General features: G+C 34.0%; 1 protein-coding gene across 1 annotated transcript in view; it reads right to left on the bottom strand.

Annotated features, from left to right (window-relative positions):
* Positions 1–4199: 4199 nt before the first annotated feature.
* Positions 4200–15378, bottom strand: part of TFPI (tissue factor pathway inhibitor) — a 50644-nt gene continuing 39465 nt past the window's right edge. The window contains exons 7-8 of the mRNA XM_045818936.1: positions 5789–5968; positions 4200–5097 (exon numbers count right to left, since the gene is read on the bottom strand). Coding sequence (XP_045674892.1) covers positions 5003–5097; positions 5789–5968 — 275 coding nt within the window. The 3' untranslated portion in view covers positions 4200–5002. The remainder of the gene's footprint in view (positions 5098–5788; positions 5969–15378) is intronic.

Genomic DNA, 15378 nt, shown 5'->3' with positions numbered 1-15378 from the left:
CCACATCTTTGTCAGCATTTGGTGGTATCAGTGCACCTAATTTTGACCTTTCTAACGGGTGTATAGTAGTGGCTCATGGTTGGTTTAGCTTGCATTTCCTTGATGACAGATGATGTGGCACATCTTTTCACATGCTTATCTGCCACCTGTGTTATCTTCTTTGATGAGGTGTTTCTTAAGGACTTGGCCAATTTTTAATAGAGTTGTTTTCTCACTGTTGACTTTTAAGAGTTCTGTATATATTTTGTCTATTAGTCTTGTGTCAGATGTGTGGTTTGCAAATATTTTCTCCCTCTCTGTGGCTATATTTGAATCTTTTGGTGATGTCTTTTACAGAGCAAAAAGTTTTAATTTAATGAAGTCTATCTGGTCAATTATTTCCTTCGTGGATAGTGCCTGAGGCTTGGACTTCAATTCTCTGAGGGAAGAGAGTCCCAACTTTTTGAGAAAATGTTTCCCTGAAAGGATATGGGCCTTCAGTTTGGAAAGTATCTTGAAACTTTGTGAAATTAGAAAATAAAGGCAAAAATGTTCAGCAGCAGAATCAGGGGTAAAGATAAATTGTTTTGATGACAGTATGAAGTCCCGATCTATCCATACTTAAGTCAAATACCTCCGGCCTTTCCACTTTTGTGCTTAAATATATCTGTTTTGTTTTAGACTGTTTGGGTCAGAATTATTTTCATCTGTGAACAAATTGTTGAAATCAGATTTGTTGTCCTAATGCTCCGTTTATTTATTGTGTCCTATGATTAAAAGCATACAAACAACTCCCTTTTCCCTCTCCCTCATAAAATGAATTACCAGGTATCACTGCTGTCTTTAAAAGTTGTCTGAATAATTCTAGCCAAGACACCAACTGTGTGTTTAGAGTAGTTCACAGATTGGATGTGAGGGACTGATAAGATCAAGGCTTCCTGCTCTGCATAGCAGAATGCAGGGAAAGCAATTAAGGTGGGTCTAAGATAAAGCCCTTGAAAAGACTTGAAAGTCAAAAGTTGAAAAAAGTAAATTCAAATTAAATTTCATAAAAACCAGACAAAAGCAGAAGTGACTGATAAAAAAATCCAAAAAGTTCCCTAAATAGGGCAACTATACTGTTGTTTTCTTCTTTTTTCTGGTATAGAAATGACCACTTCAGTAGTCAGGTTGGAAGTCATTTATATAAGGTATACTTCTATGATATATATTTATGTATATATATGTCATATTTATAAAATTATATGAGATGATTTGTAGAATTATAAACATAATGAAGTAAATGTAGACTATGTGGACTATAAAGCATAGTATACTAATTTGTGTGATAAATATGAAACATAACAGAGATGCACATTTGTAATTAAAAGGGAATTATTAGGAAATTCAAATTAAAGAAGGTAAAATTTATTGGGTCTGGTAGAACATTTTTTATCTTTGTCTTTGGACATTTTATCTTTGTGATAACTGAAGAACACTACATTATTTTTGAACTATGAGAAACTTCATGAATACAACAATCATACTTTATTATTCAAAATACTATATATTTTTTATAGTGTAAAATATACAATCATTTGAAAAGTTTTTAGAAATGACTCTTTAAAATTTTGAACAGAGATAAAGTATGTAAAAATAGGTGCATACTATATTATGTAATCCTTTATAAATTTACATTTAGATGCATTTGATTTGCAAAACAAAACAAGACAGTACTGCCAGTTTTGTTTAAAAACACAGTAAAAATAATATCTGCATGCATTAAATACTGAAGCCATCTTGACATAAGCTTTTTTAAAAAAAGATTTTATTCATTTATTTTTAGAGAGAAGGGAAAGGAAGGAGAAAGGGAGAGAAATGTCAATGTGTGGTTGTCTCTCACACACCCCTATCTGGGGATCTGGCCCACAACCCAGACAGCTGCCATGACTGGGAATTGAACTGGTGACCCTTTGGTTCACAGGCCCATGCTCAGTCCACTGAGCTACACCAGCCAGGGCTTGATATAAGTTTTATCTGACTAAATAATGAAGTCTTGAATGTTTATTAGAGAAAACAATTAGTCAATTTGTCACCAAACTAAAAAGGGGTTCAGCTACCTTCTGCCATCAAAAGGCAAACTCTGGAGGCAGAGGCTGGTGAGAACAGAAAGGATTTTTGTTCAAATGCACAAAGATGGAAGGATGGGGGACTCTCAGTCATCAGGCTCATCTTGTCCATAACACACAGACAAATCCCCACCATCCCCAGAAAAAACAAACAAACAAAAAGCAGTGCCCAGAGTTCCTGCTTCATTTTAAAGTATAATCCTTTGGAGCCCAAGGCAGCTAAGTGGTCCTCCAGGTAGCTTAGTTTATTCCCAGCTTCTGTACAGCTTCAGGCTCCCTCCTGGAGTCTGCATGTGGTGCCGGCACCACCACTGGTAATGTGGCTTCTAGCAGTAAGGCCCCATGCACCTGGGTGGTGGAGCTGGCAAAGGCACTGGTGAATGCTCTGAGGTCAGCAAGAGAGAGACTTCTTCCTGGAGGCCATGGGCCACACTACAGTCACATGGCCCATGGAGAGGGCAGGCCATAAGCAAGAGAGTTTCCTTTGTTTTCTTGGGTTTATATTAGTTTCAGATATGGTATGCACCAGGTGCTTCCTCATAATGACCAATTAAGTTTCCAGACTTCTGCCTGCTCTGGAAAGGTCCACCCCTTGACCAATCCCTATTTTTCCCCAGGCTAGACTGACAGGCTTCTTTGGTCTAGCACCTCTCCCTGTTGGCATTCTGACCTCTGTGGCCCATGTGTCCGCCTTCCCTGGTATCACACCCAATCAGGTACTAGCAGTGAGTAGGAGGGTTCTCCCCCTATTGAATTATCTTTCTAGCCTTGCATGTTCTCAGTGAAAAACTTCCTTACAATTCTACATCCTTGTCATGACCCTGGGTAGTTTGTGAAGCTATTGTCTGGCCACTCGCCATGCCCTCAGTGTCATGATGAGGAGTACGGCTAGGTGCAGAAGTGGCTCCAGCTGCACCTCCTGGGCAGCCCCTCCATTTCCTGTCCTTAGTCCAGACAGGCATCTATTGGTATCAAATTCACCAGTGTGCTGTTTATATGTCCTTGGTGGCAACTTGCTATTTGACCTAAGGAGACTTTACCCTTTTTTCAAAGCTATTACTATCCATGTATAAATGATAACAGAACAGAATTTACAAAGGATTTTGATTTCCAAAAGTCTCAAATTGTCATTTTAAGTCAGTTACGTATGTGTTGGATATTTAAATTAAAGATTTAAAATTTGTCTTAGGTGAACAAATTAATACTATTTTGTAATGATGTAAGTTTTATGCTGTGGGATGAAAAAGATTTGTAAATGTATGCTAGTACTTTTCATATTGTCGTGAAACATCAGCTGGATTTTACAGTTTATATCAGCTGGACCCTGACTTCAGAAGAATGGTCTGGAGTATATCAGATGTTTCAATAGGAAATCAGCATGCATAAGCTGGGTAATTAAAGATATACTCAGTGAATAGTGAATGCCATTTAACTAAATTGAAGAAGGTATTTCATACCTTGAAATTAAATCATGGGGAATAGGGTGGGATTAAGTGCCAAAAAGTGAGTCCTTGAAGGATTTTGAGTAGTGGAGAAATATACAAAATTAATTCATAAGAATGATCAATACTGAAGTGAAGAATACAGTAGAGGTAAAAAACCTGGGAGTTGGGTGAACTTTATGAAAAAGGAAGTAATACTGATTTGGAACTGATTAGATGTAGAATATAAGAGAAAATATGAAATAAAAGTTGGGTTCAATCTTTCAAGTCTGATGAACAGAAAGAATAATGACACTGTTGCTAGAGAGTGGTTGCTAAGCAAAACTAAATGGATGAAGTGATTAGTTGTTTCTAGATGACAAGTTCAAATTTAAATGTGAAGTGTGACATGAACAGTACAGAAACTGAAATGTCTAAGAGGCTGTTGAGATGCCAGATTGTGTGCAGCTCAGCAGAGAAGGAAAAGTGCAGATCTGGAATTAGTGAATTAACTCCAGAGAAATGCTAAAGCTCTGAGAGTGAACAGTGTGTGAATTTTCTAGTAGAACCTTTCTGATAATTTTCTTTTCCTCTTCTATAGAAATAACATGCCTTTTTTTAAAGTAAGAATTACTTGTTGCACGCACAAAACCTAATGATGAATGAACAGGTTTAATTAAGGAGGTTTAAATACTTTTGGTAAGAAAAAAATTTTATTAAACAACAAAATTAGGAAGTACATAAGCAAAATGTCCTTTAGCTTGCAATTAAAAACTTCCCTTTCCTAGGAAGTTTCTTCTTATCATGATCTGTATTTAACACATATTTTTTTCAACCACCTTTATTGATATAAAGGGTCATTAATGGGCAAAAAGAAAGTTAAATCAGACAAAATCAGGCTGGCACATGACAGAAATGACTCTTTGTTCAAATATGGTTTGGCTCAAGATCCACTGATGTATGGTTAATATAAAAGAAGTATGTCTAGGGAGGGTAACACATGATAGAATTCTGCTGTTATCAGGTCTTTCCAAATTCACAAGTGAGTAGTCTTTATCAGAAGAAGGTGCTTGTCACCATTTTAGATGTGAAAATCTGAAAGTGCTTGTTTTTTAATGGCTGTATTTCTTACTCTGAGCATGGGCTATACAGGAGATTATCCTCCTGTATATTATGTGTACATATATGAACAAAACAAATAAGTAACATTATGAAATAGATGATGACCAAAAAAGGAAAAACAGATTTATTTGATGTGGCCAGCAGTCTGGGGTAGTCAAATGGTAAACAGAAAGAAGTCAAGAGAATAAATAAATTCATAGTAGTCAGTTAATAAATTATAGCCCTAGAATAAACAATTTGACTAGATTAGAAAAGGAATGGTGATAAAAATGTATTAATAACAGGTAACATGTGCATAAGAAATTCATGAAAATATTAATTAAAAAGGATTTAAAAAATAGAAATCATAGTGAAAAGCTTCATCTAAAATGTTTAGATGTTGTAATGATATCCTATTTCCACTGAATGCTTCTTTCTTTTTCTTTTAACTTTAGTGAATCTTCCTTTTGATATTCTTTTGATGAAACCTACAAAATGAAAAGAAACAAATTTATACATGATAAAATGATTTATTGTGTTACTTTATCTAAAATGTCCTCATTATCTTTTAATATTTAACATAACAAGTGTGATTAGTTTAAAAGCCTTTATTTTGTCTACATCTTTGTATAGGGCAACCTATTTCTAAGGAAGTCACTTCGCATATATAAAAGTTAGCTAGAATGAATAAACATGTTTATGTTTATTATTTACTTTCAGTTAGATGTACATGATCATTTTATTAAAAATATAAAGATGTGGCTGTATATGGCAGGTGGAATATAGATTACTTTATTTACATAATTAACACTATTCTATAAATGTGTAATTTTATATTCAGAAGAAAATACTTAATTTTGTGCATTATAAAAAGCTTAAATATATTAGTATAATCCTTTAAAATGAAAATTTAGTATGTAAATATTAAAAGAATAAAATTATTTTTAATTAAGTATTTTTCTATAAAGATACATTAAGAGAAATTACAGGTAATATCCAGCAATATTATCTTAATGTAGTAGAAAAGGGAACATTTATTAGATAAATTATAACACCTTGGTTCTTCTTATAATAAATAGAGCTAATTTCATATTTTTCATAGATTAAAATTAATTTATTATTTCAATAAAATTGTTTTCTTAAACATTAGTGAATTAATGGGAAGAACGTCTTTTCTACCTTTTCTGCACGCCCTCCAACATGATCTTTGGGAAGTAAAATTGTTTTCATTCCCTCCACATCCACTGTAATTAAATGGGAGACACATCCTAGTAACTGAATCATAGTAGAATCTTCTCTCGTTAGCTTTACACAGTCCTCTGTCTGCTGGGGTCAGACACCAGTGGGGGCTGCGATAGCCTAAGAGGATGAAGAAAACATAGTAAGTTATTATATGATAGTTAATCTGAGACTTTCATATTATTATTTATAGATGAGTGCTGTGTCATTTTTATGTGAAAGAGTAACCTAAATAAATATAAGTAGTACTTAGAAAAATTCATGTTCAATTCCATGAAAATGCTTAACCAATCTCTAGGTGTCTGCTGGACTGAGACCTTCAATAAATGAAAAAGCAGATACATTTGCTAAGGGAAAGAACTATGAGTACTGTTTATATATATAACAAAAAACTAGTACATAACCAAAGCAACAATTATTAAACAATTTAACTTCTGGTAGTTCATTAATAATATACCCTAAAAAACTATTAATATTTACATATCATTTGTTCATGAATCAACTTTTAAAAAGTCCCGATGAGCAACATCCTTATTTGTTGTCTGGCATAACTGAAGCTGAGGAAGAATTTCTTCACTTGACTAACAAACTTTTGAACAATGTAATATAATCATGAGTTGAAGTGCAGGAATTCAAGTGTAAGAAACTCTAAGCTTCAGAAAAGGAGCACAGAAGAAATGGTTTGACTTAATAAGAAAGTTTTCTCATAAATTGAAACATGAGTTCTAGATGAGTTACACACTTTTGAGAAGGGAAATATACTGCTGAAACCAGTAAGATAAAACACTTTCATGTTAAAACCAGACAGACAGGCTGGACTGGCAGTGGGATTAAACACTCTCAAAAACAGAAGATAAAAATACAACTAGGGTAACTCAAGGGGCACTCATTTCCCTAAGGCAAAGCAGAGAAATTGATTCCGCCCAATGGTAGTATTTAGCTTGTTTGGGAATTCCTATCAGTGAGAGGAAATTGCTACGCTTTAGCAGCAGAGCCAAACTGCTTGATATTACTCGTGAACCAACATTGCAGTTGTGTTGTTGGACAGTGAGAAATCTGTATAAGAAGACTTCAGTGGCTTTGTCAAAGGGTGAGATGTGGGACAGCAAATGCAGATAAATATTCAATATTGGCAGAAGATAGAACTTTGAGGAATACCAGAGCCAAGGAGGGCAAATAGGACATGGAGACAGAAGTAGGCTATCTGATGGCAAGTGAACCCCAGATGAATAGTCTATAAAATATAAATAAAGTGAAACAATTTAAGATAAAAAATTAAATCTTAAATTGGTATACTTATGTTTACTGCCTCTTGCTTTGTATATATTTAAATAAAGATTAGAATGTCTTGATACAATAGTGCATATAATAAGAGAAATTATGGAAAATATAAAAGGAGTTAGAATTTTGTAGAAAGAATGTATGAGAAGACATTTTAGAAGGGTGATATACTTTGCCCAATATAAGAACTGTAATCACATAAAGAATATTAAGAAACTCCCAAGATCTATAAAACTAAGACACTATCCAAAATCATGTAGTCTAATTTATGCTTTTGTGCATCCTATTTGGGAGGTGTAGTGCACGATCGTTGCCATCATACATCAAAACTAAAATGTATTGGATGAGAATGCGTTCCTAATTTTCCAGAAAATTTTGAAATCTGTCACCAACAATACCTTATGCAAGAGGGATTTTCTAACAATTTAGGAGAGATGCATGACATTGAGTCCCCCCACTGTGAAACCTTTTCCCATGTGTGTGCTGTGGGTTCTCGTCCACCTGAAGGCCAGGGTGTGATGGTTATTATTTGTTACGACTTCCATCTCCATGAACTTCCAGAGTCATCACCGATGTTTAGAAAAAATACCCTATATAGAAGTAGCCTGATTCGAGAAACAGTGAAAACAGAGGAAATTTCTATTATTTTTTTTCATTCTTAGCAAGCACCTACTGGTACATTATAGCAGATATGTATGATGAAATATGATTCATACATCTATTTCTTTTAATATTTATACACAAGACATATTAGCCCACAGTAAGTTGCAGATACTATATGAAGATGTACTTGTAAGTTGTACACTTCTCTATAAATCTTAGTTGTTATGACTTAATAACAATGCCATCCAGTATTTGACAATGTCTGCCACTGAACAGATCTACACAGAACCAAGGGTAATGTTCCTTATAATGTCGAACAGTTAAGGAGAAGGCAGAGAGTGGGTTGATTTGAGAGCAAAGGCACAGTTGACCAGTACAGATGCCATCAGAGAGTTTCACTACTAATTAAATTCTTAGGCATCACATTGCCTCTACCTGAAACTCTTTTAGTGCCTCTGAATCATAAGGTGTTTGGCATGTTGCTTCTGACAGCCTGGGATCTGGTGTGCAGACTTGAATTATCCCTCTTAGCAGATACCTGCTCCTATTCGGAGTGTCTGTTCGTGACTGACCTAGTGACAGTTTATCTTACTTTATTTGCCCCAATTTTAATTATTACCTACACAGATCATCAAACACCAGTCACCTTTGATCCAGATTAGAGTTGAGGTTCCTAACATTACAAATAAGTATATTTTGATAGTGAGTTAAATTTGAAATTAATCACTAAAGATATAGTATTATAAATAGTTAACATTTAAAAGTTTTAAATAATAAGATAAATTATCATCAATAAGGAAGTTTTTATGAGGCCATTTTGCTTCAGAACATGAATTATACCTAATATGTAAATTAATATATTTCTCCTCAAATCATTTTAACTCTAAGCAGGAAAATATTATTGAGTATGCTAGCATAAAAACAGCATAATTAACATAATGAAGCAGATGGTTTCTTAAAGACATTTTAACTCTAAAATACTTTGAGTCTTGGATTATCATCTGGTTTAATCACCCAAAGTGAGAAAATTAAAAGCTTTTGTAATTTATAAGAGATAAGCTTATCTGTTTTCAGATAACATATTTATTCTAGGTAAACAAAGGACTTAACTGTTCAAAATCCAGATTTGGATATGTACAGTGAAAGAAAATTTAAAGGTTGAAATAATTGCACAATGTGATTTTTTGACCCTAGATTATAATTATTCACATAATATTTTTAAATATTTATTTTATTTTATTTTTAGACAGACGGGAAGGGAGGAAGAGAGAGAGAGGGAGAGAAACATCAATGTGTGGTTGCCTCTCTCATGCCCCCTACTGGCAACCTGGCCCACAACTCAGACATGAGCCTTGACTAAAAATTAAACTTGTGACCCTTTGATTTGCAGGTTGATGCTCAATCCACTGAGCCATACCAGCCAGGGCGATTCACATAAATTTAAGATGGAGTAAAAAGACACTAACCTGACTTCTGTTCATTTTCCAAGGGACTTTAATTACCAAATACATTGTGTCTCAATCTTTCTGTAAATAACCAGTTGGGTAGTTTCCATGTAGAGAGTCTATGATAGGTTTCAGAATTCAGGTAGTTTCTTCCAGGAATTATCACCTAGTATGACCGCTAAATTGTAAGGTGGCACTTCGAAGTCAGTTTTATACGTGAGGCAGTTTATGTGAACTTTCTTTTAAATTTACACAGTAAACTTTGAATCTTATACTCACTTTAAATCTTTACTGTGATATCTTTCTTATTGTTCCCATTTTACATGGCTATTTAGCTTTTAATTTTACAAACCAAACCAGGTTTTACGCACCACATTGTGACTTGTAAATTATTTTTGTCTTCTGAGACTGTTTTATGTAATTGAATAACTAATCATTCTTTGAATACGAAGTTCTTTCTTTCCCCCCCAATTTTGTGTGAAGAAAAACATATTTTTATTTTCTAATTACAAATTATCATTATAAATTGTTCAAGTAATACAAAAGTAACAAATAAAAACAAAAGTTCTTCATAATCTGACCCTTGTCCTTTACCTACTATGAATGGTTTGGTAACTATCTTCTCTCAAAATTTTTGCATATGTAAACATATTACTATACCATTATGTCTTATTATTATACTTGATATTATTTGCTAGATATGTTTTTATGTTTGTTCATATGTATAACTTATTTTTAAAATGTATGCACAGTATTTTATTTTTTAAATTAACTGCAGATGTTTAATGTAGTACACCATTACTCATGTACTGGTGTATAGATTATTTCTATTTTTTTCAATTCTAGACAATGGTTCATGAGCATACTTGCACATAGTTTCAGATATTTATAAAGGAGATATTTTGAAATTAGAACTGTGCAAAAACTATATTTAATTTTTTGTAGATGCAGCTGAATTTTCCACTGAAAGTTTATGTATATTTATATGTCTGTAGTGTTTAAAAGTACCTAAATATTATTTAACAAAATGTAGGCTTTACTTCAAAATATTTATTTACTATACATTGCTTTTTTCTTTTCATACCCACAAAAGTAGAAGGGTACTATGTAGAACTAGAAATTGCTCATAGCTCCTCAAATGTTCTACAAAACATAATTTATGTAGAACTTAAGATGCACTGATCTTTATTTTTTATTTTTTATTTATTTTTATTTTAATTATTCAAATACAGTTTTTTTGCCTTTTATTCCCAGCCCAGCCCACCCCCCAGCCCTCCTCACCTACCTCCCATTTCCACCCTACCCTTGTTTTTGTCGATGTGACCTTTATACTTGGTCCTGCAAATCCTTCCTCTTTTCCCCTGAAATTCCCTCCCCTCTGATCACTGTCAGCCTGTTCTCTATTTCAATGTTTTTGGTTATATTTTGCTTGAGTGCTTGTTTTGTTGATTAAGTTCCTGTTAAAGGTGAGATTATATGGCATTTGTCTTTCGTCGCCTGGTTTATTTCACTTAGCATAATGCTCTCCAGTTCCATCCATGCTGTTACAAAGGGTAGGAGCTCCTTCTTTCTTTCTGCTGCATAGAATTCCATTGTGTAAATGTACCATAGTTCTTTGATCCATTTATTTACTGATGGGCACCTAGGTTGCTTCCAACACTTGGTTATTGCAAATTGTGCTGCTATGAACATTGAGGTGCATAGGTTCTTTTGGATTGGTGTTTCAGGGTTCTTAGGATATGATCCTAGCAGTGGAATTGCTGGGTCAAAAGGCAGATACATTTTTAGTTTTCTGAAGAAATTCCGTACTGTTTTCCAATAATGGATGTACCAGTCTATAATCCCACCAACAGTGCCCTGGGGTTCCCTTTTCTCCACAACCTCTCCAACACTTGTTGTTTGTTGTTTTGTTTATGATGGCCATTCTGACTGGTATGAGGACATACAGAAGATCCAGAGACACATGAAAAGATGCTCAGTATTGCTAGCTATCAGAGAGATGCAAATTAAAACCGCAATGAGATACCACTTCACACCAGTCAAGATGCATTAATTTTTAAATGCATCATTATTTTATGTGCTGCTTGTAAAGAAAGAAAAAAAAACAATTACTCTATTATACACTATCATTTGACAGGTTCATAATAATTTAAGCATGTTAAAATATGGAGAAATTTGCATCTTAGAATCAATAAAATGTGCTAATTCATTTATGTGTGTCAATACACCAAACTTAAACATATATAAGCACATAGAAATGGAAATAGAAATGATAGCTTGCTATCCATTAGGCCAAAGCTGAGAGGGGGTCCAATCAGTGACAAGATGATTACTGTAGAGATGTTTTTAGCAGGTAGCAAGCTTAACATTTTACTAGGCTACCACTCTACAAAATAGACTATTTTACACCCAGCTTATTCTATGATGTTGGGGATTCTCCAGAAGCTACTGTCAGTCTTGCGTTTTATTTACTTTGTGATAAGCTAGAAAAATAGCAAAGAAATACTAAAAGAACATGCTGGCATGTTGACAGCAGTTGTTTCTGTGTAATGGAAATAAGGCTGATTTACTTCTGTTTTTCTAACTTTCATGTTGCATGCAATTATAATGCTCAAATTATATAATACAACATATTACATAATAAATATTAATAGTTTATATAATAAAGATGTTTGAGAGTGATCCCAGTATCCTGTTATCATAAAGTGCCCTGTGGTCATAAAGAAAAGGCTGGAGATTGGAATATATTTCTGATTAGGAATGGAGTAAATTTATTCATTAATTTAATAAATTTATTATTTACATGAAGTAAATCTGTACAGCAGGAAAAGAATGTATCTTTATTCATTAACAAGAATCAAGTAGCATTAAAGGGGCAGAAACTCACATTCCATGTAGAAAAGAAGAGAGGACAGACAGTGGGAAAATGTGCAATGTGGAATTCTTTTGCCAGTGTGTACTAGAGCACTTTGCTGAGTGTGAAATGTAGAAGGTAGACTACTAGACCATTTAAAACTAAAAGGTTGCAGGGGAATAGACTGTAGGGAACCTTGTCTGGACAGAGAAGCCTCCACCTATTGAAAGAATGGGTAGATACTTGCTGGGTTGAATTTCTTTCTCTAGATCAGTGATTTTCAACCACTGTGTCACAAGAATTTTTTAAACGAGTAATAGCTGACTACTTAATCAGGGGCACTGACCTCTTTTCCCTTAGATTGACAAATAGATAAATGACAGCAGTCAACACAACAGTAGCTGTCCAGTGTGAATGCCCTGTCTTGAAACATAAATACATAGGTCATATAGTAGAATTGTATCTTACTGGTTATATCACATAATAAGGTTGAGTTGATTGGTTAATTCTTTGTACCAGAAATCCTATATAAGCACCAGATTTATTAAAAAGTCGTTTGGAGCAAAGTGAGTAGGTAAAAACTATTACTATCAGTATTTTTTGTAAATAGTCTAAATTACGAATTTTTTGTCAGATTGGCAGATATTTTTGGTGTGGTGCAGAATTTTGATAATTAGTTTATGCGAACCATGAGATGAAAAAGATTGAAAACTGCTGGTCTAGATACTGCCTAATACAGGGGTAGAGTCCACAGTTATCTTCATCCAGGGATTTTTTTCCTAAATAAAGCCATTATGCAAATGGGCAATAGACATATGAAAAGATGCCCAAAGTCACTAACCATCAGAGAAATGCAAGTTAAAACCACAGTGAGATACAACCTCACACTTGTCAGAATGACTATCATCAATAAACCAACAAACAATTGTTGGTGAGGATGTGGAGGAAAGGGAACCCTAGTGCTTTGTTTGTGGGAATGCAGACTAGTGCAGTCATTGTGGAAAGCAGTATGGAGTTATCTCAAAAATTTAAAAATGCAACTGCCTTATGACTTAGCAATTCTACTTTTGGGAATATGTCTAAAGAAACCCAAAACACTAATTGAAAAGAATATATGCACCCCTATATACATAGCAGTGTTATTTGCAATAGCCAAGATTTGGAAGCAGACCCAGTGCCCACCAGTAAATGGGTAACTGAGAAAGCTGTGTTACATTTATACAATGGAATACTAATCTGCTTTAAAAAAAGAAGGAAATCTTACTTTTTGTGACAGCAAGGCTAGACCTGGAGAGAATTTTGCTAAGTGAAATAGCCAGTCAGAAAAAGACAAGCACCATATGATTTTACATATATGTGTAATCTAAGGAATGAAATTAACAAACAAAATAGAAGCAGACTCATAGATAGAAAGCAGGTGGACAGCTGTCAGAGGGGAGGGTATTGTGGGGCTGGGTAAAATACAGGAAGGAATTAAGCAAAATAAACAAACAAACAAAAAACAACCTTCCCCAAAAAACCTCTCATAGAGAGACAATAGTCTGGTGATTACCAGAGGGCAAAGGGGATGGGGTGGTAGAAGAGCATAAAGGGGGAATAAATGGTGACAGAAGGAGACTTGAGCTGGTATCATAAACACATAATATAATATGTGTTTACCACATAGAATTGTACATTGAAACCCACATAATTTTATTAACCAAAGTCATCCCAATAAATTCAATAAAAAATAAAAATAAAAAGGCATTTACATGTTAAAGAAAGAAGGAAGGAAAGAAAGAAGAGAGAAAGAAGAAAAGAAAGAAAGAAAGAAAGGAAGGAAGAAAGAAAGAAAAGAAAAGAGAAAAGAAAAGAAAAGAAAGGAAAGGAAAGGAAAAGAAAAGAAAGCAAGCCATGGTAAAATTACAAACTGTGAAACTTAGGAGTATAATTTACTATAAGATAATGATGTCTTATAATATGTTAGAAAAACTTTCTTCATATCATATTTGCAAAATTGGAACCCTTGTAAGACTTTAGTAGAAGATGAAAAATAATGTTAATTTAGGTCCTTGATCTGATTTTAAGGAGGAATGAGATTTTAATAAGCAAAGGAGATATAGAGGAGTTTGGGTAAAGGAAAGTACAATGATTAGAATATTCCTGGTTTGTTGGGGTACTTTGCTAAAGCCAGGCTCTCTGAAGAACGGAGTGCACAGTAAGGCAGTGGGATGCAAAGCTAAAAATTAAGAAGCTCCTTGAACACCACTATATTTGGATTTTATGATGTAGACATTAATGAACCACTGAAAGTATTGAAGGATGAAAGAGACTTGAAGCAAATCTTGATACATAAAGCAAACTCAACCGGGCATGTGCAGGTTAAATCCATTGGAGACTTGCAACAGAGAAGAATACAAGAGGACCCTAACTAATGCAGTTACTGTGGGGATAGTTAAATTAAGCACCAAATTAAATGTGGAAATGGGGAAGAGCTAAGGGGAAGATTATTCTACTTTTCTAGACTGATTGACTTAGAAAATGGACCATCTTCCTAAAGTATTATGAAATATAGTTATAGTAAAATATAGTCATAATAATTTAGTCATTTATAATTTTATCATGGCTTTCGTCCAGTGTGGCATTACTTAAAAATTCCCCAAGTGAAGATGGACTTGTGAACTATATCCATGGACGAGCTAGCATTTAGGCAAGCAGGTCCAAAATGGTAGGTAGAGGATACATTGAAGCTCAAGTTTTGAGAAGACAGAAAAATTTAATTTTGACTTTGTTGGATGTACAATATGGTGACTCTCTCTTCCCATAACACTGGTGCAGGTGTCTGACTTGGCATATAGAGTAGGCACTGAAGTCATGTATATATCTGTCTCCTTCCTCATTTCATAGGCATGCCTGTAAACATAAAACTGTCTTATTTCTTTTTCTCAGACTCCCAGTCCTCATGACAATTCCAGTCATGTAAGAGGCACACAATATTTGTTGAACTGAAATGAAGTATAATGTCTCTACCTCAGGTTGGAAACATAGGTTTCCAAGTCCTCTGATTTGAAATAAGACTCAAAGACACAAAACACTGATTGATATTTTATAATTGTGTTTTAATTGTATCAGTGTTTTATGTTATTTCAGTCACTTATAATATTAAGTAATTAAATGCAGATGCTTCAAATCAAGGCTTTAATTGTATTAAAGTTGTCACGAATAAAATATGTATAAATAATACCTCTGATTATTGCATTTTTTCCATCTTCATTTCCATCTTCATTCAATCTTCATTGACACTAATCATCATCATCAATTATTAATACTTTTAAGCTCTTACTTTGTGTTAAATAGTGAATTAAACA

Source organism: Phyllostomus hastatus, unplaced genomic scaffold, assembly GCF_019186645.2.
Source record: "Phyllostomus hastatus isolate PE091 unplaced genomic scaffold, TTU_PhHast_1.1 phas_contig_1, whole genome shotgun sequence".
Classification (NCBI taxonomy): Eukaryota; Metazoa; Chordata; class Mammalia; order Chiroptera; family Phyllostomidae; genus Phyllostomus; species Phyllostomus hastatus.
Note: the sequence above shows the minus strand (reverse complement) of the source record. Positions and strands in the feature narration are given on the sequence as shown.